Genomic DNA, 22220 nt, shown 5'->3' on the forward strand with positions numbered 1-22220 from the left:
TCCAGCTTGTTCCTCCTCCAGGCGACGTCGCCCTCGCCGCAAGCGCTCCACCCCAGCTGCAGCAGCTCCGGCCGAGCTCAACCTGCTCACAGCTGCTTCGCCGGAGCCATCCACGTCAGCAGCGGCTCCTGCGGAGCCATCCTCGTCTGCAGCGGCACCTGCTGCGGCCAAATTCCCCGCTGGTTTCGGCTCCCGCCCTGGACGACGTCGTCGCCACGGAACAGTCGCCATTGGGGAGGTTCGGATGGGCGCCTCCAACCCTTCTACGGAGGGTCTATCCGCCATGGCCTCCTCGCAGCTGCTTTTCCCGGAGTTGGTGGGTGGTCACCCAGCGCCCTCTGCAGGTCACCAGTCGCCGGTGCAGCCTCCAGCCCTGAATTGGGTTCAAGCCAGGGTGGAGAAAATGAAAGAGGATTTCATGAAGGGACGTTGCTGTGATTTTGTGCTTCATCTAATGGATCATCCAGAGGATCTGAATCTGGTGCACTCTGTTCTACAGGCCGAATTCATTGCGGAGGGATGGCTCGACGCTCCAGCTCCTCTTTCTGCTGGAGGTCCTTTCGACCCTCTTCTTGTGGCCGTTAGAGCAGCACAGAGCTCCAAGGATTATGAGCCACAGCCGTCCGCCATCAAGCTTCATGAGTCACAGCATGCAGCCAAGCCTCTGGACTCACAGCATGCTGCCAAGCCTCTGGACTCACAGCCTGCTGCCAGGCCTCTGGACTCACAGCCTGGTGCCGGGCCTCTGGACTCACAGCCTGCTGCCAGGCCTCTGGACTCACAGCCTGCTGCCAGGCCTCTGGACTCACAGCTGGTTCCTCCGTCACTATTCCTCAATCACTACCCTAGGTCGTGCCACCTGTTCCCAAGAGGGTGGCACGACCTAAAAGGATTTCCTCTATCTTCTAAGAGGATTTGCAGATGTTTCCCCATTTTTCACTTGAGATCTCAGAAGTTTAATCTTTATCAGGGCTGATTCCACATAAATAACTGATGTGTCACGGTCTGAGGTTGTTTCGGACCAAAATGCAAACAAGAACTGGGCAGCAGCATGTTCAGAGAAGATCAGTTTTAATAAGGCTTGTAGTCAGCACTTACAATTCCGCTGGGAGAAAAACTCCATAGGCACAATTCAATTCAATTCAGTTCAATTCAATTCAGTTCAGCTTTATTCATATATCGCCAATTCACAACACATGTCGTCCCAGGGCACTTCACAAAGGGTCTGGAATGCTGTAGGGTTTTTGGGGAGGTAAGACTAAACTACTGAGTGTTAGTTTGGCCATTTTAGAATGGGCTATGTGTAGGGGTACTAAGTAAAATAATAAACTGATAAGGTTCATCCATCTAGAGCCCACTGGTGGCCATTGTTATACTAAAAACCACAAGGATTGAGGGTACCCGTCTCTGTCAGACTGAATATAACCATTGGAAAAGAGAAGGGGTCGCACAGGTAGCAGAAATGGAGGGTGTGTTTGCCCCTCAACCATAACTGAGCCGGTTTAGGCTAAACCTGCACAAATGCAGGAGAACACGAGGAGCTCGAGGAGAGACAGGACATTACACAAGGAACCAACGAGGAGTATAGCAAACAACCCAGTAAATAAACAGAGGAAGGTGGAATGTGAACCAATGAGAGAGGAAGACAGGTAATCAGAAGGAAGTGGTAACAGGTGCGCAGGCCAGGTGAAGGGAACTGAGGAAATAGGTTGTTATGGTACTAAATGTTCGACAGAGGCATGGGGAAACTAAACTAGAAATAACCTACAAATGAAAACAAACCTGAGGATAAAAAATCAGAAGCTAGAAAGGAAAAATAGAAATAAACTCTAGGAAGAACTAAACCAGAGAAGATGGGGGAAAGCTAGACTCAGGGAAATAACCAACCGGGTAACAACAACAAAGGGGCCTAAGGCCAAAAGGGGAAAAGAACTAATGTAGGAACAGTAAATAAACATTAAACAAGCACAGAAACACTAACCCAAGAAGGAAATTACAAAGAGAACTGTACTACTACTAATAATAATTACCAGAGGAAACAATTCTAAGGAATAAATAACTGAGTAAAATAATAACCAAAGGGACCTGACAACGAGGGGAGAATGACCCACTAAGTAGGGGAAATAAACATGAAAGTAACAATAACTGAAGGGGATCCAAGGACAAGGGGAGGAACTACTAAGGGGCATGAGTGAAGGAACTACTAAGGGACATGAGTAAAGGAACTACTAAGGGACATGAGTGAAGGAAAGTTAGAACACAGAAGAACATAACTAAACTAGTGAGTGGGTCGACTAATAAATAAGAAGGAAGAATAAATGACAGAAACTATAACCAAACTAAGAATCACACCATAAGGAAAAAATACTTTACAACAAAACCCAAAACAAAGCCAAAACTGGCACATCCTGACATGATACACCAAAGAGGAAATGAGTAACTACGGTGCCCAGGAGGTGCAAACCAAAATTACAAAATCTGAAACACTTTTGACAACGCTTAAGACAAATTCACATTTCAGAAAACAATTTAACAAGATCTGAAACATTTTTACAAGTCTAGAAACAAATTTACAGTTACAATCCAGCTACAATCCCTGCTAAACAAATTTTGTGTTTAATGGGTAATGTGAGGTTGGGGAAGCACAATCAAAACACAAGGTTTGCCGCATGAGCGGCACAGGTTGCCCAACAGATTTCTTCTTGAGCCAGTTTTTGTAGACATTCCTCTTAAGGCTAGAAACAAAGTACCTGTTATTTTACATAATGTGACTGAACATAGTGTTACACTGCAGCCAAATAGCATTGTCGCTCAAGCCTGTGCAGCACAGCATGTTTCACCTCTAACACCTGATCAGAAGCCCCCAAGGCAGAGCGCTAAAGACAGTAACAAACTCGCACTCAGTCTTGGTGAGTCGCCCATTCCAGAGCAATGGAAAGATTGCATTCTAAAAACGTTGCAATCATTCCCTGATGTTTTTGCTCTTGATGACATGTGATATGGCCACACCACAGCTGTAAAAGACCAAATGAGATTACATGGTGAGACACCTTTTGAAGAATGGCCAAGGCCGATACACCCACGTGACAGAGAGGTAGTAAAGCAGCATCGTAGAGAGGTGCTTGATGCAGGAGTTATTTGAGAGTCTCAAAGCCAATTGTATTCGTTAAAACAAAATGACTCAATTAGGTTATGCATTGATTGTCGCAAGTTGAACATGAGAACTATACTTGATGCATATGCCCTCCAGACTATTGAAGAAACATTTACAGCTCTCAGTGGAGCTAAATGCCTGTCTCCACCCCCAGAGCGAAGGGGATCACCTCCTGGGTCAGGGGGGCTAGTTGCCCCTTTGGGGTATCAGCACCTGGACCTGGGAGTATATGGTATGTATGGGGAGTGTGAGTGAGTGTACGACATACATTGTTGTTTGTCTTTATATTGGGTGCGTGGATGTGAGTGTTTTTATGTGTACACACGATGGTGGGAATGTGTGATTGTTACTGTGTGCGCCTGTTTTTTGTGTCAGGTTGAGTCTTGGACTGCTCCCTCTCCTGGATCAGTTTAGCCACTCCTTCAAATGTGGGGCCTACTTCCTCCCCGCCATACTACCTGCCGGTGGTTAGTGTCTCTGCCCGCTGGTGTACTTGCGTTCCACGGTGTCCTGGGTTGGATGCTTTGGTGTGTGCCAGCTCACTCCCGGTGGCTGCTTGCCAGGGTCTGGACCCCTGGGCTCTGTCAGGCCTCTGCTTGGGGAGTGATATCCCCCTCGGTCTCGGGTCTCTGGGTCCATGACTGGATCTGCTCTGGCGCAGGCGGCTGCCGGCGGGGCCTGTGGGCCCATCGCTGCAGCTCCCTGGGGTTTCTGCATTGTGGCTGCTGGGTGGTTCCCCTGGGACTCTACCCTGCTCTTCTCTGGGGGTGTTGCGGTAGTCCCGGCAATGATTCTCCTGGGGTTTCTGTGTTCTGGGGAGCCTTTGGATGTCTATGGCTCAGATCTCCTCTGAATCTGTCCCAGGTCCAGGGGGGCAGGTCTGTGGCTCCTCACACTCCTACTGCATATTTTTATGGAGAAACCTTGTATAAACAAGCACGCTCACACTCAGACCCACAGGTGTTTAGATTCAGGTGTTAACAGATACACAAATGTTCTATATTGAGCCGCATTTACCACTAAATACATCTTGCATTGATAAGTACCGTGCACTTTTCGGTAAAAAGGCTGTTAATATGAACGTTTCTGCAGGTGTAGAAGCAAGCAGGGTGTTGTCTTCTATTCTCTCTTCATCCTTCTTTCTTTCCTCCATTCTGTTCTCCTTCTTTCCCCTTTTCATTTTTGCCCCTCCTTTCTCTCTTTCGTGCTTCTTTTTTTCCCTTCATTTCTGTCTCTGTGTGCATAACAACTGTAATAGTCTGAAAGCAGTTTCTAAAAAAGTTTATTTTAATAAATATCAAGCAGAGCTTTAAAGCGTTAGCTCTAATGCTCCACTTGTGAAACTAAATCTGTTGGGCTTTTGCTTGGCACTCAGACTACAATTCTGAGCGCTACTCTACCGGACAGAACACGATTAAAAAAATTATAATAATAAAATAAAAATAATCCCATAAACTCATTACTGCTGAGAGCTAAAGGGAATGGATGGGCCAACAGAGCTATGACTCTGTGTAAGTTTAGCAACTGTACTAAAAAGAAACCCAGGGTTATTCTTTTTCTATTCTATTAATGATGAGACATACATGTTACATGATACACAAATGTTCCATATTAAGCCGCATTTACCGCTAAATACAACTTGCATCATAAGTACTGTGCACTTTTCGGTTAAAAAGCTGTTAATATGAATGTTTCTGCAATAAAGTTCGTCTTAACTTTAAAAACACAACACAGAATAAATCATTATTAGCTTCAATGAGCTGTCTGTTCACTTTAGTTGAGTTTTTTCAACACAAACAAAAACAAACAGTATATAGATTATTTTATTCTAAACTAATATTCTCTGCCTGAACACCACCTCTTATGTAAACCGTTCTGAAGAAAAGATGTCCTGGGCGACGAGTTGGTGCAGCTGTATTCAACTGACCGAACTGCAGTCCCGATAGACTGCAGTCCCGATTAGAGCTGTTGTGGGGAGTTCTCCTGGAGACAAGATGTTTCTTTAGGCTTCAGAAAAGAAGTTAGGCTTGTCCTAATTACCCCCTTTTTATGAATGACTGCTAGGTACTCGAAAAGCAAATAATTACTTAACTTTGCTGCATACAATCGGCGTGATCATAGTCACGTTGGATCCAAGTTGAGGAGTGCTTTCTTGCCAGCGACGAGACAACTCACGCGCTGTGTCCCTCCGTCCGGTTCTCCTGCAGACCCATGTGGTAGAGGGCGCCATATTGGAACAAAGCGTTTTTGTTCAAACAGTGACGTCAGGGGGAGTCAGCTATGACTCCTCCTCTTCCTAGACTGGGTTAGGCGTAAGTTAGTGTGACACTGAAAGGTGTTAAAAAGTTCATATTGGCCTTCATTGTACAGTTCAGAGTCCATGTTCATCCACGTTGTAACCCATGGCTGGGGTCCCAACACTACGCAAGTGGAGGGCTTTCCAAAAGTTAATGAAACTATCCCACACATAAGCTTGAATTCTTAGCCCTCAAATGGGCTGTGTGTGAGAAGTTTAGCGACTATCTTTATGGCTCCAGTTTCACTGTTCTGATCGATAATAATCCATTAACATACGTTTTAACAGCAGCCAAGTGGCAGGACACAGGTGGTTAGCTGTCTTTTCTTCATATAATTTTACAATACAGTACAGAGCAGGGCAAGCTGACAAAGATGCAGATGGGTTGTCTTAATGAACCCACTTCCACCTAAGGAGAATATGACATTTGTCAAAGAGAAAGCTCAAATTACCACCCAATTATAAAGGGGTTACAATAGCAAAAGCCACAATGCTCCATTTGAGAAAGTAAATCTGTTGGGGCTTCTTCTCGGCACTCAGACAATAATTCTGAGTGGCACTCAGTCGGACAGGACACGTAAAAAAAAAAGAAAAGCCTTCATGCATTCATTATCTTGTCCCATTTATATGACAGCAAAAGAACAGGATGCAGGATGTCAATTCATTAATTTTAGAAATTAAGTTGTAGAATTCAGTGATCGTTTAATTTGTTAGCAGTTTGATCTCATCATAGTTTTGACCTCACTTAAAGAAAACTGACTTCAGCAGCTTGTCCTCCTCTGCATCTATACATAGTGTTACCATAGCAACATGTTCCATCTGTCACCAGCACGTGGCTGGAAACAAAGACTATAATAATCTGGATACCCACTCACTGCTAACTCAGTGCTGCCATGGCAACAATAGGAAGGCTTTAGTTTATCCCAGCAAGCAAACATTTATAGGTCAGACTTAATAGGAAGACTGTTTTAATCTGTTCTGCTCTGTGTAATGAGATGGTTTAAGTGCTGTAATTCCAAGAAATATCTGTAATTGTGAGTAAATGTTTCTATTTTAACCTGTTTAACCTGTTAGGTTAATTGGTCACTCTAAATTGACCTTAGGTGTGTGAATGAGTGTGTGCATGGTTGTTTGTGTGTTGCCCTGCGATGGACTGGCGATCTGTCCAAGGTGTACCCTGCCTCTCGCCCATAGACTGCTGGAGATAGGCACCAGCTCCCCCGCGACCCACTATGGAATAAGCGGTAGAAAATGACTGACTGACTGTTTCTATTTGTGAACATTGCACATTATAAAACATAAAGAATCTACTTAAAGTAACCAGATGGTTATTCATGTACTTTGCTAAAATAAATGTAAATTTTTAAAATAATTTGTTTTCGTTTATATCTTTTTGTTTTCTTTATTTCATTCATAGAGTTTACAGTCTTGAATAAACAGAAATAGAAATCATGTAATTTGTTGTAAACAACTTAAAGCATAGTAGTGTGTCCATTACATGATTTTACAGCTTATAGAATTAGCAAACATAGCCAACTTCTTTTGTGAATTAATTTTGCACCTCTTCCTGTATAGAAATTCGCTTCAGTTCAGGTTGTTGAGGTTTGCACAGCTCTCTTAAGTGAATCATTGCAGCACATTTATTCAAATTTTTTCAGCCAGTCTGTTGTACATTATCTGCTGTATCCGGGATCATTATCCTGCTGATGACCCAGTTTAGACTGACCTTCAGCTGTCTGACAGATGTCTTGTATTTGACTAAGATGCTTTGTTATATAGATGAGTTCCCGACTGATGCCGTAACTTTTTGCAGGTCAAAACAAGCCCAAATCATCACTTCTTCACCATGTGTGTAATTTAAGCAATAATTTTCTTTGCCATGCGATATAGCAACAAAACCCTAAAATGTTTCAGTTTACAAAGAATCTGATCTGAATGTTTGTTTTCACAGCGAGCTACAGCTGGGTTTAGGAGGACATTACCTGAACATACCGACGAAAACCACCACAACAATCCCTCCTGCAACAAAAATCTTTCCAGTGACTCTCCTACACTTGCACACCCACAGAATCCAGTTGTCATGGAGATCAGTCCCTTGTGTACAGTAACAGACCTGGAGAAAGATAACTTATTTAGCTGTGACAGCCAGGAGTCGCAGGAACTCCCAAATCAAGATGTTCAAGTAGTGGAAGAAGCTGCAAAAGATGAAAATGAGAAAAGGGATGAATGTGACTACCTTGTTTTTGAAACTAAAGTAGAGAGAGAGGCACAGGAGGACAGTGAAAGAGAAGAGGAAGATGGCAGTAGAGGAGAAATTGAGAGAGAATATGAAAGAAGAAGGGAAGTAGGAGGAGAGGAAGATGGAAAAGGAAAAGTACACAGAGATATTCAACAAAGGAGAGAAACAGAAATGGAAGTAGAACAAAGACGGAAAGTAGAGGAGGAAGGCAAAAAAAAAGAAGAATTAGAAACTGATGACCTGGGGAAAAGACAAATTGAGGGAGAGGATGAAGACAGAGAAGGTACAAATGAAGCTAAAATATGTATAACAGGAATTCTGGGAGAAATGAAGCAAGATGCTTCATCAGATCAGATTTTCATCAGTGAAGATTCCCAAGGTTTATTATCTAAGCCCCCAGTCATCACTTCAGATCCACCAGCTTCCACACTGCAGGAGGCCTGGAGCCATGACTTAGACAACAGAGATGATGTCAGTGATGGCCACCTCAGTGACTGCCTCCAGGCAGATCTGGCTGTCGTGTACTCAGACAGTGATGCTGGGGAGGACCAATGGCCAGCCTTAGCATCCTGTGATGAGACTGACCATTCAAAAGGAAACAGAGCAAATGCAGCTGACACGTGTAATGCAGAGAGCATGAAGGAGAATGGAAGAATGGAAGAAATACAGACTGGAGTCAGAATGTTTAAAGAGGGGGAAATGGATGAGCAAAAAGAGAAGAAGAGTGGAGTCATGGAGGGCAGTGAGGAACAAATGAATTCAAGAAGAGATATTTTCTTGCGCTCTCCTTCAGTGAGCTCGACAGCCAGCTCAACTGACCCTGACAGGAGGGTATGTATCACTTTGTCCTTATATTCTCTACCTGCTTTTTCCTGTTCAGTCTCCCAGGGAGCTGGAACCTAACATTGAAATCAGATATTTATAGAAATTGTATAAAAAAATAAACATTACCATTTCTTTCTGTCTAAACTGCCTAAAGTTTTCGTGCTTTAGGTCAGTTAGGATAACCAAACTTATTTCTGTTGCTAAATGCCAGAATAACATGATTGTTTTTGTTACTTTCCTCAAATTAACTTTACATGTTTTATTAGTATTTAGTAGAATAGTCTTTAAAACTGCCTGACTGGGGTCAAATATTTTAACTATCCTTCCATAAGCTTCTCACAATAGTTTGCTGGAATTTTGGCTCATTCCTTCTGACAGAATTGGTGTAACTAAGTTTCCTATGAGCCTGAGGTCAGGGCTTTGTAAATGGCACTCCAAAACTTTGACTTTGTTGTACTTTAGCCATTTTGTAACTTATTAGGCAGTAACATTAATGCCATAGTGCCCATGTTTTAACTGCCTGGCTGATGTCTTGATATGTTGCTTCAGTATTTACAAATAAAGGTTTTTCCTCATGTTGCCACATATTTTACGAAGTGCACCAGTCCCTCCTGCTACGGAACACCCCGAAAACATAATGCTGCTACTCCCTTTTGTTCCCACACATTTTGATGCACATTTTGAGTCAAAACAACTTAATTTCTCTTTTTTGCTGTATTTTGTGTTTATTGGGATAACAATATAAGCGACAATTAGAAGTATTTGAAAGATAGAGACAGCATACAGTCAGAACCCCACAAAAACTGAAACAATATTTGTTTAAATACCACAGTTACATTTGACAGTTCACCTGTACAGTTAAACAGCACACAGTCACTATGTTCAATCATATTTGTCTGGCGGCATTTAGTAGTGATCCTATTATACTAATTGAACCAAAAGTGTAAGACTTTAAGCTGCAAAACCAGTACAATCATGTCATTAGTTTTTTGTTTGCACACATCAGAGTTTTTTGCTATAATTACCAGATGATTTCAATGTTAATGTTAACCTTTCCATTGTCCATCACTATCAAACAGCTGTTTAATTCTCTCAGGTGTTTTTTGATTTGGTTGTTCCAAAACTAGATAGAGTGTTGTGTGGCCCTTTGAGAAAAATCCCCCAAATTCTGAATCCACCTCAAAAGTGTGAGCTCCAAAGCTCCTCACAGCTTCTTCATGGAAGCAAAACACAGAGGAATCTTATTTCTCTTTGTTTTTTAAGACATGGCAAAGCCTCCAAATATCTCTAAAATCTGACCTTTATATCAGTGTTGATGAAATTACATTTTTCCCTTAGTTAAGCTGTTTTTCCTGTGACATAAATGAAACAAGGTATCAACACTGTTTAGAAGGGTGTTTTCAATGTGTATTACACATGAAACAAGAAAAAATCTGTTTCTTACATCTCACACACTTCTGAGGTAGATTGTCTGTTCAAAATAAAATGCTGCTACAGTAAATTGCCATCTCCTTAATCTGGTTATCATTAGGAGAAATTTACTTTGGTCTAACTTTTTTTTTTCCCCTTTTCCAGAAATGTATAGGTGCCATATTAAGATTGGAATTGTGAGCCTGTGGGTTCTCTCTGGGGTCTTCAGCTTCCTTCCAAAGTCCAAAATTATACGTTAGGTTACTTGGTCTTTTAGGCCTGAGTGTGTGTGTGCATGGTTATCTGTTCTGTGTCTCTCTGTGTTTCCCTGTGATGGATGGACTATCGATCTGTCCAAGATGTACCACACCTTTCACTCAATGACCTGTGGAGATAGGCACCAGCCCACCATGACCCTGCTGTTATAAGCACATATTGTCATGATCTGCCTGTGCTTTGAGTTTTGTTTATTTCTCTTCACCACCAGGTTCTGCACTTGCTTTATTTTAGTTCATTCAAGTTTGTTTGTCACTCTGCTGTTTAGGTGTTTGTTACTTCCCTGGTTAGATGTTTTAGTTTATGTTTTCCATATAGATCTGGTTCTCCCTTTTTAATGTTCTTTAGTTAGTCTCATTGTTTATTTGCTCCAGTTCATTATGTTACCTCCCTGCACTCTCTGCTCCCTGATTAGCCTCCTTAGTTCATTGGTCTATTCTCCACTTCACCTCAGTATTTATCCTCTCTGGTTTTCATTGATTGTCACTGCTTCCTCCTGATTTTTACCTTATGTCAACCCTGTTAATGGCCTGTTGCTGCCTGCTCTATGGAAGGATAAGGACTTTAAATGGATATACTCATGGTTATATTAGATATATAATGCATTATCGAAATAAACATGGCTGATCTGTATCAGGGACTAAGCTGTGGAGTTTGACAGTAGTTGGATTGGCCCCAATATAGGATTTTTTATAGGGCCCCATACAGCCTTGCTTCTGGTTAACTAGGTTGACTTTTTGTCCTTCAATCTCAAACAACACTTAATAAAATAAAAATAAGTTAACACTAATGCAAACATTGTATTATTTTCTTTATTTTGAGATAGAATATCATATGTTAGGTACTTTAAAAAACCCTTGGTAAGTTCTCAGTAAAACCTGCTTCACTTCAAAACATTCTGTAACCCCATCTGTTGTTTATCTCTTCATCTTGGTACAGTCTTGGAATCTTTATTTAAATTACAGGCTTTTCTTTCTTATCAGGTTCCTTCAGATTTGTGTGTGCAACAGGAGAGCCTTAGTGAGAATGTTTCCATTGAGCATGTGGACTTTTTGGTTGCTCGCCAGCAGTGGAGGAAGATGGAGGAGGAAGTCAAAGGTCTGCCCATCCCTAAACCAGGACTGGGAGCTAAAGGAAGCTTCCAGGGCACCCACTCTTCACTGTACCCCCCCACTCGCAGCCCCCGCCTCAAACATAGGTAGGACATGTTCATTCCATGTTTCATTAAAGTGGAGATGTACAGGGGTTGGACAATGAAACAGAAACACCTGTCATTTTAGTGTGGGAAGTTTAATGGCTAAATTGGACCAGCCTGGTAGCCAGTCTTCATTGATTGCACATTGCACCAGTAAGAGCAGAGTGTGAAGGTTCAATTAGCAGGGTAAGAGCTCAGTTTTGCTCAAAATATTGAAATGCACACAACATTATGGGTGACATACCAGAGTTCAAAAGAGGACAAATTGTTGGTGCACGTCTTGCTGGCGCATCTGTGACCAAGACAGCAAGTCTTTGTGATGTATCAAGAGCCACGTTATTCAGGGTAATGTCAGCATATAACCAAGAAGGACGAACCACATCCAACAGGATTAACTGTGGATGCAAGAGGAAGCTGTCTGAAAGGGATGTTCGGGTGCTAACCCGGATTGTATCCAAAAAACATAAAACCACGGCTGCCCAAATCACGGCAGAATTAAATGTGCACCTCAACTCTCCTGTTTCCACTAGAATTGTCCGTCGGGATCTCCACAGGGTCAATATACACGGCCGGGCTGCTATAGCCAAACCTTTGGTCACTCATGCCAATGCCAAATGTCGGTTTCAATGGTGCAAGGTGTGCAAATCTTGGGCTGTGGACAATGTGAAACATGTATTGTTCTCTGATGAGTCCACCTTTACTGTTTTCCCCACATCCGGGAGAGTTCCGGTGTGGAGAAGCCCCAAAGAAGCGTACCACCCAGACTGTTGCATGCCCAGAGTGAAGCATGGGGGTGGATCAGTGATGGTTTGGGCTGCCATATCATGGCATTCCCTTGGCCCAATACTTGTGCTAGATGGACTCATCACTGCCAAGGACTACCGAACCATTCTTGAGGACCATGTGCATCCAATGGTTCAAACATTGTATCCTGAAGGCGGTGCTGTGTATCAGGATGACAATGCACCAATACACACAGCAAGACTGGTGAAAGATTGGTTTGATGAACATGAAAATGAAGTTGAACATCTCCCATGGCCTGCACAGTCACCAGATCTACATATTATTGTGCCACTTTGAGGTGTTTTGGAGGAGCGAGTCAGGAAACGTTTTCCTCCACCATTATCATGTAGTGACCTGGCCACTATCCTGCAAGAAGAATGGCTTAAAGTCCCTCTGACCACTGTGCAGGACTTGTATATGTCATTCCCAAGACGAATTGACGCTGTATTGGCCGCAAAAGGAGGCCCTACACCACATTAATAAATTATTGTGGTCTAAAACCAGGTGTTTCAGTTTCATTGTCCAACCCCTGTATGTCTGGCCCTTGTTCCAGAGTGTCATGTCATGTAACGTCATATCAGCACACACCTCATCCAACTCTAAGGCATCGTTGCAGAGAGTGGATGAGCTTGCCTATTGTTCTGTCAGTGAGTCTGCAGCTGGTGCTTTTGCCCCAATCACTGGATTTGTGATCACTCTTCTGGCGGTGCCCTCAAATCCAAAGTTTTATTTGCTATTGCAACTTGAGGTTTGCAGAATTTTGGTTGATAATGTAAACATTTGCAGAATATGATTTGTTATTTATTTTCATTACTGTAAGAGACATAGCTGCTGCCTATTTCTAGAGTTTGAACTACCTAAATACAAGTAGATTTTGCAGATCAAATAAGTCAGTTAGGCAATGTTGTCGACTATCTATATATACCTAAAATAGACTGATTTAATACTTGAGCACATGCCTAATAACGATCCAGGTTCCATACAAAATGTAATAAAATTTTTGCCTAATTTTAAAAGGTTTCATTTGAAAAGGATGTCGGTATAAGCCATTTTTTGTTTCAATGCAGAATATTCTCTGTTGGTGTTTTTAATGGCGAAAATCATCGGGTAAGGCAATGAACATGAGCGTTGGGATGAACAACAGATTGTTGTTCAAAATTACTTTAAAAAAAAATTAAACTATTGTTTGTCTTTTTGGGTCACAACCTTTCATAGGCTTCAGTGTTATTTGAGGGACCAACATTTTCCAGCTTCAGAAACTAGAGCCTTAGAAACACTTAATTTTTTGAGATTCATGATCATGAGTCTGCACACAGATAAATTATGAAACCTGGAAAAACTACAGGATCATACCGTCTTTGATGCCATTGCACAAGTGACAGCCTGTCACAAAACCCACACATTTACTCAGCTCTTGGCAAATTAGGGTGGACAGACAAGTCTCAGCTAACCAGGAGAATTAAAAGAGCTGGCAGCTTTAAACAACATACTTTTAAACCTACACAGCAACAATTTTAACAGTGGTCTCTTGAGAAAGTGTAGACAGTTAATGCCTCTACATAGCACTGTATTCCATAGATTTGAAAGCGTACAGTATGGGTTGGAATACGTGCTTAAAATCAGCAAAAACAGGGGTCCTTCAGACTGGCTGTTAGCCTTCAATTGCTCAGAAGGTTTCACTCAATATGATATTACATCTATCTACTGCATTAGGGAAACTATTACTGATAATAACTTCATACAACTTCACTTTAAAAAATAAAAACAATCAATTCCAACGACCCGCACTTAAGGAACTGTAAAAAGCAGGCCAAATTTCTACGACAATGATGTGACTGACACAGTCATACGGAACATAAATGTCTCTGCTAACATGGTTCTATACACAAGTAAATTATGGCATGGGCAGCATCCAAAAGCTTAAGCTTTTAGTTTAGTTTTTGTTATTTATAGCTGAATATTTCAACTGTTCTTATTTTAGTTAATATTTCCCCATTGCTAATCAGATCATTTTTATTGTGTTTTAGAAGTGAAACCTGCCTACCTCATGTTCACATAATTGGATGTGTTATCATGTCAGTATTTTCACTGACACCTACACTCACCGGCCACTTTATTAGGTACACCTGTCCAACTGCTCATTAAAACAAATTTCTAATCAGCCAATAACGTGGTCAAGACGATCTGCTGCAGTTCAAACCGAGCATCAGAATGGGAAAGAAAGGTGATTTAAGTGACTGAACAATAAATTGGCCAGTGAGTGTAGATAAAGAATGTTTGTCTTCTTCAGTGTTTTTAACCTCCTCCTAACTTGAATGGGGTTTCCTCCTGTCTTATACAAGGGAAATTCAATCCCCCATGTCCAAAGAACCTCCTCTTTCCTCCACCCTGTCCCCTGGTTCTGAGGACTCAGGCTTGGATGACTCTTCATTTCGCAGCCCTCCGGAGGAGCCAGAAAGTGCTGTGGAGAGGGAGATCCGACTGACATTAGAAAGAGAGGAACAGCACCGACAGGAGAGGAGAATGATTGCACAGGGCCTCACAGTACCGAGGTAAGGTAAATAGGTAAATCAGTGAGGACTCTATAGACCTGTGTACTGGCAGAACCCACTGACGGTCTCATTTCTATTTTTTTTTCTGTGTTAAGAATATCCACCCTGGGGACACGACAACCTGTATCCAGATCTACAGTCTGCCGCACTCCTACTCTATCCATTTCACCTTCCCCTTTCTGCTCCTCCTCTCTCAATCGATCATTATATCATGAAATGACAGCCAATAACGTCATCATTCTTGAACCAGATGCCTCTGGCTCCAGCTCCAGGAACCGCCTTCTCTCCTCTACGATCGGTAGCCTCTCTGATTGGTCTGCCAGCCTTGATAGGGCAGCCTCAGCAAGTGTTATTGTGGTGGAGACCTCCAATTTGATAATTCGCAGTGCTTCAGAGTTTTGCCTGAGCTCCGGGCCACCGCCTGTAGAGACGCAGGAGAGCACTTTTTCTTCTAATCCATTTTTTAAGTTGCGTTCAATCAGCAGCCAGTCTCTTGTGGAGCAGGAGATCAAGATAGTGAAGCAGAGAGAGGAGGAGTGGAGGAGACAAAGGGAGGAAATTTGGAGTAGAAAAAGGGAGGAAGAGTGGTGGAGAGGGAGAGAGAGGTATGACACTGTGCTGGTGTCACCAAGCCTAAACAAAAACATCACTTTTGGTGGTATGTAGCATCTATGTGGTATACACAGTATTAAGCAACAGTTTATTTTCTTTACACATATTGTTTTCAGATATATTTTCACAGTTTTGTCTCAATCAAAATGTTTTTCTTTCTTTTTCCTATTTTGTCATAATTCCTGATTCCAGTGCCCGTGGTTCCAGTCAGATCAGTCTCCTCCCCGTCGTCACCCTCCAGATCACGCAAAATGGATCGCTCTAGTTTGTCTTATGACCACAAGGTTGGCAGACATGCATACACACAAACCTTAGCACTTGTGTTTATGTAGGCCAAAGTTTGGAGGTGAACAGTAAAACAGAAAACCTTATATGTACATCTGTCTTATAGTTCTATCCCACTTTTGCATTTTGGTCAATTGTGTCGGGGTGTATAGGATAATACATTCACTGCCTTTGGTAAATAATGCTTCTGCATGGCCATTATACACATCCAATACTGTAACATATTTATTTTAATCTCCTTGTACAATTTTTCCGCAATTGCGAAGACACATTTCTCGAAAGCTACTCTCTTCTCTCTTCTCCAAACTGTGAACACAATTTTCAAGCTACATTCACAAAACCTCAGACTCTTCTTGCAAAACCAAACAGTTCAATCTGTGCTCAAAACTGAACTGTGTTGTCAAATTGTGCCCCAAGTCAAGGAAAATCAAAAACACTACTGAGCAGTCTCTAAGCACCACATAGAAAAATAGAAAACACAATGCTCAGGACCTAAAGCTTTAGAAATGTGTATTGTTCACTGTAGGCTAAATGCATTTTGCAAAACCAAAAACCTGTGTATTTAGCACTAGCACATCCTAAAAAAAGTCCAAAAATAGAAATCCTGTGCATTTACCACTTGTATACAGTGAGCCTACGTAAAACAAAGTACAAAAATATACAAAGGAGAAGTGCATTTCTCAACCACAGCATTATTTCTCCGAACTGGGTCAGGCCACAGTACTTAATTAACATCAGAGGCCACATTTTGTCTGGCCAGGCAACAGGGGAAAAACCCCTGGCATGCCATATCCAGACTTGGCATGCCTCCACACCTGTCAAAACAGGCTAGTTCCATGGCTTGCAGGAGGTTTACCCTGGTGTAAGGTTGGTGTTTATTTATCTACACCAGCATGAGAAGAATTCTTCAACAGCGTTCAGGAACTGGGAGTACGGTAGAAGGCAAAGATTGATAAAACCTTGGTTCATATTGAACCACTCTCTAACCTAGAGGGCTCTGTAAAAAGTCACATTGTTCTAAACAACAACATACAGGTCCTTCTCAAAATATTAGCATATTGTGATAAAGTTCATTATTTTCCATAATGTCATGATGAAAATTTAACATTCATATATTTTAGATTCATTGCACACTAACTGAAATATTTCAGGTCTTTTATTGTCTTAATACGGATGATTTTGGCATATAGCTCATGAAAACCCAAAATTCCTATCTCACAAAATTAGCATATCATTAAAAGGGTCTCTAAACGAGCTATGAACCTAATCATCTGAATCAACGAGTTAACTCTAAACACCTGCAAAAGATTCCTGAGGCCTTTAAAACTCCCAGCCTGGTTCATCACACAAAACCCCAATCATGGGTAAGACTGCCGACCTGACTGCTGTCCAGAAGGCCACTATTGACACCCTCAAGCAAGAGGGTAAGACACAGAAAGAAATTTCTGAACGAATAGGCTGTTCCCAGAGTGCTGTATCAAGGCACCTCAGTGGGAAGTCTGTGGGAAGGAAAAAGTGTGGCAGAAAATGCTGCACAACGAGAAGAGGTGACCGGACCCTGAGGAAGATTGTGGAGAAGGGCCGATTCCAGACCTTGGGGGACCTGCGGAAGCAGTGGACTGAGTCTGGACTAGAAACATCTAGAGCCACCGTGCACAGGCGTGTGTAGGAAATGGGCTACAGGTGCCGCATTCCCCAGGTCAAGCCACTTTTGAACCAGAAACAGCGGCAGACGCGCCTGACCTGGGCTACAGAGAAGCAGCACTGGACTGTTGCTCAGTGGTCCAAAGTACTTTTTTCGGATGAAAGCAAATTCTGCACGTCATTCGGAAATCAAGGTGCCAGAGTCAGGAGGAAGACTGGGGAGAAGGAAATGCCAAAATGCCAGAAGTCAAGTGTCAAGTACCCACAGTCAGTGATGGTCTGGGTGCCGTGTCAGCTGCTGGTGTTGGTCCACTGTGCTTTATCAAGGGCAGGGTCAATGCAGCTAGCTATCAGGAGATTTTGGAGCACTTCATGCTTCCATCTGCTGAAAAGCTTTATGGAGATGAAGATTTCATTTTTCAGCACGACCTGGCACCTGCTCACAGTGCCAAAACCACTGGTAAATGGTTTACTGACCATGGTATCACTGTGCTCAATTGGCCTGCCAACTCTCCTGACCTGAACCCCATAGAGAATCTGTGGGATATTGTGAAGAGAACATTGAGAGACTCAAGACCCAACACTCTGGATGAGCTAAAGGCTGCTATCGAAGCATCCTGGGCCTCCATAAGACCTCAGCAGTGCCACAGGCTGATTGCCTCCATGCCACGCCGCATTGAAGCAGTCATTTCTGCCAAAGGATTCCCGACCAAGTATTGAGTGCATAACTGTACATGATTATTTGAAGGTTGACGTTTTTTGTATTAAAAACACTTTTCTTTTATTGGTCGGATTAAATATGCTAATTATGTGAAATAGGAATTTTGGGTTTTCATGAGCTGTATGCCACAATCATCCGTATTAAGACAATAAAAGACCTGAAATATTTCAGTTTGTGTGCAATGAATCTAAAATATATGAATGTTAAATTTTCATCATGACATTATGGAAAATAATGAACTTTATCACAATATGCTAATATTTTGAGAAGGACCTGTAGATGGGATGTTCATCCTGCTGCCCTAACAGAGCATATTGCATGTGATTAGGGAAAATGAGGAGCTGGGTATATTATAGGGTCCCAGGCTGGCATGATGGTGGACAATTCCTTGATTGCTGATGGCAGCACACAATGTAACATTGCCACTACGCTGCCCAGGGACACCAACAATGGCCGTTTGGCCAATCACGCTAGGGCCTATCCTTCTCCTTTTGGTAAGATTAAACCCAGCTTCATCCAATTAGATGTATTCATGGTGTCTTTCCATTGCATCCAGCTGAAAAACTCTCTGTAGGCCATTATAGTAATCAACATCAACAGCTATATTAACATGCACAAAATTTCACGATTAGATTGAAATGTGTTCAGACTTCTAACTGAAAAATAATCAGATTGCACTGTTTATTTGGGCACACAAGCAATCAATCTGATCATGATGTGCGTTTATATCCACATGGCTTTATTCAGAATAAAGCTACTGAGATGCGGAGAGTTATCAAATTTCCCTAAAAAAACACAGAAGTACTTCCATCTTTGCTGAACAACAAAAAATAGCAAACAAAGCAGCAGTGCACCAGTTCGCTTGTCTTCTGAGCGCCCTGGATTGAATCACACCAGGTTCTAATCACAGTTGAGACATTACTGAACTCCCTAATTAAGCTACAAGCCTAGCAACACATGCTACTGGTCTATCTGTGTTACAGGATGAGAGAGCGGCATAAACCACCCCCTTTAGGCGGAATACAATTTCATTCCAATCCTGCCGAATCCAATCAGAACATTCCGACTGACATATTTACATGACACATTTTTGTCTGATCGGCCGTTTATTCCGATTACTTATGTCCATGTAAACGTAGTTATCGATTGTGTCTGGATATATGTACCAACATGTACATACTGGAAGCTTTGCTCTTTGACTCTGTCTGATCAAAGGGCACTTTGTACAGCTGTTTCGTCGGAATCAGAATCAGCTTTACAACACTGTTACCCTCGAAAGGTACATGGTCCTCAATGATCTTATGCTAAATTTCACACGGTTTAATGGTGTTGTTCTCATAGACTATATTGACAGTTAGGGTCTCTTGGTGTTGGGAGAACATACCCTTTCTCCTACCCCCATGTGGCAGTCTTTCAATTCTACAAAAAAAGAACATGCAGTTATAAAATTATACATGGAATACTAGGCCTACAAACAGTTAGACTAAACCTCCATTACAATAATAAATTACAGTATATTTTGGTACAGTATAGTCATACAATAATTCCTGTCAACATTTACATACCATAATGTCAAACCTGTTCTATTCTCTAAATCTTGGGATTATGGTGGACACAGTGAATCTACTGATGTTTTGTTGTACCCTTGTCCGACCTCCCTCATGAACATACCATGGATAAGAACATGGTCAATCACAGTAGCTCTGATTTCATCAGATATTACAGTTCTTTTTTTTCGCTGACCCCCCCACCACCTCTCACACAAACTCCTCTCAGATTTCTATCCATAGTAATGCCACACAAACCAAGGCAAGGCAAGTTTATTTATATAGCACATTTCAATAGCAAGACTATTCAAAGTGCTGTACATGAAAAAAGAGAAATGGCAAAAGTACATTATAGTGGGAAAAAGGTAATTAAATAAATAACGAACACAAATAATTTAAGAGAATAAAAATTAATAATTAAAATGATGATAAAAAAATGAAATAACTGATAAATAAATGAAAGGAAAGATGGACTGAAAACTTAACTGATAATGTTTAGAAAGCACAGTCAAAGGCCACTCTAAAAAAGTTTTTAATCTTGATTTAAAGCATCTTAGGGATTCAGCGCTTTCACAGTTTTCTGGGGGTTTATTCAATTCAGTTTTATTCATGTAGCACCAATTCACAACACATGTCGTCTCAAGGCACTTTACAAAGTCCACTCAGTCGAATCATATAGATTTCAAGTCAAATATATAAATTCCAATTAATTCTAACTATCAGTGCAGTCATATTCAGGATATTATTCAAATTGGTTAAAAGTTTTTCTATCTAAGGAAACCGAGCAGATTCATTGAGTCAGTGACTTTCAGTATTTACTCCTCCTGGAAGAGCATGTAGTGACAGTGGCTTGCATTGACTTTGCCGCAATCCCTCATACTGAGCATGCATGTAGCAACAGTGGAGAGAAAAACTCCCTTTTAACAGGAAGAAACCTCCAGCAGAACCAGACTCAGTGTGAGCGGCCAACTGCCACGGCCAACAAAAGGGAACACGGAAGCACTAACTGGTTGGGCTCATCAGGATTTATGGATAAATAAAGCTGTGTATCATCAGCATAACATTAAAAATGTATCCCATGCTGCCTGAAAATTTGACCTATTGGAAGTACAGGGGTTGGACAATGAAACTGAAACACCTGTCTTTTTAGTGTGGGAGGTTTCATGGCTAAATTGGACCAGCCTGGTAGCCAGTCATCATTGATTGCACATTGCACCAGTAAGAGCAGAGTGTGAAGGTTCAATTAGCAGGGTAAGAGCACAGTTTTGCTCAAAATATTGAAATGTACACAACATTATGGGTGAAATACCAGAGTTCAAAAGAGGACAAATTGTTGGTGCACCTCTTGCTGGCGCATCTGTGACCAAGACAGCAAGTCTTTGTGATGTATCAAGAGCCACGGTATCCAGGGTAATGTCAGCATACCACCAAGAAGGAGAAACCACATCCAACAGGATTAACTGTGGACGCAAGAGGAAGCTGTCTGAAAGGGATGATCGGGTGCTAACCCGGATTGTATCCAAAAAACATAAAACCACGGCTGTCCAAATCACGGCAGAATTAAATGTGCACCTCAACTGTCCTGTTTCCACCAGAACTGTCCGTCGGGAGTTCCACAGGGTCAATATACACGATTCAATGGTTCAAACATTGTATCCTGAAGACGGTGCTGTGTATCAGGATGACAATGCACCAATACACACAGCAAGACTGGTGACAGATTGGTTTGATGAACATGAAAGTGAAGTTGAACATCTCCCATGGCCTCCACAGTCACCAGATCTAAATATTATTGAGCCACTTTGGGGTGTTTTGGAGGAGCGAGTCAGGAAACGTTTTCCTCCACCAATATCACGTAGTGACCTGGCCACTATCCTGCAAGAAGAATGGCTTAAAATCCCTCTGACCACTGTGCAGGACTTGTATATGTCATTCCCAAGACGAATTGACGCTGTGGGTCCAGGGGGGCAGGTCTGTGGCTCCTGTTGTGGAATTTTCTTATCAAAGTGGAGAGACGTTGACTTGCAAGAAGAGAAAATCCGGACTTTGTCTTTATAAGTTTTATTCAAAGGCATTCAGCGTTTGAATGACTCTGTCACCGAGCAAGTCAGTTAAGCAGAACCCCGATCAACAGTTACACACAGTATTTATACCAGAACATGACAGTGTTATCTCAACTTCAAAGAGTCTGTGTTTTATGACCCCAGACCCTTCTCGGGTTCAGAGGTGACAAAGTTATCTAGGAACAACCATCTGCTCTTCCCGACACATCACCTTAACAAATGGGTTTTAACCATTAAACATCTGATAATGGCTTTTACAGCTTCCTCCTCTAACACAGATGCTCAGAGGAGTGAGGTAACCCAAAAGTCATACACTTTGGAACACTTACTACAAGAATTTCCATCACACTCCCCCCTTGTGATTACAACACAATCATACAAAAAATTCTAGCAAACCAACACCCAGAAAAATAATCAAAATAAAATAAAAAAACAAAAAATAAAAAAACAAAAAGATATATAAATCAAACGCCGTATAGTCATGGCCCACACGAAGAGCTAAGGTTCGCAAATCAACAGGAAAACAAAACTGAAAGAACAAGAATAACAACACCGCAAAAAAAAAACCCACCAAAACTCCATGTATACCACTAAAATGCTGAACATCAGTAATAACTC

The 22220-nt window shown here is 41.9% G+C and overlaps 1 protein-coding gene across 9 annotated transcripts in view; it reads left to right on the top strand.

The window, feature by feature from the left end:
• Positions 1-22220, top strand: part of LOC124869767 — a 93213-nt gene that overhangs the window by 27838 nt on the left and 43155 nt on the right. For 7 of the 9 annotated variants that reach the window (XM_047367875.1, XM_047367867.1, XM_047367871.1 and 4 more), the window contains exons 2-6: positions 7402-8520; positions 11184-11398; positions 14521-14730; positions 14826-15388; positions 15535-15626. In XM_047367875.1, coding sequence (XP_047223831.1) covers positions 7531-8520; positions 11184-11398; positions 14521-14730; positions 14826-15388; positions 15535-15626 — 2070 coding nt within the window. In that variant the 5' untranslated portion in view covers positions 7402-7530. The remainder of the gene's footprint in view (positions 1-7401; positions 8521-11183; positions 11399-14520; positions 14731-14825; positions 15389-15534; positions 15627-22220) is intronic. The other 2 variants (XM_047367868.1, XM_047367869.1) reach the window with 2 other exon arrangements.

The sequence above is a fragment of the Girardinichthys multiradiatus genome, chromosome 6, assembly GCF_021462225.1.
Source record: "Girardinichthys multiradiatus isolate DD_20200921_A chromosome 6, DD_fGirMul_XY1, whole genome shotgun sequence".
In the NCBI taxonomy this organism is placed as follows: Eukaryota; Metazoa; Chordata; class Actinopteri; order Cyprinodontiformes; family Goodeidae; genus Girardinichthys; species Girardinichthys multiradiatus.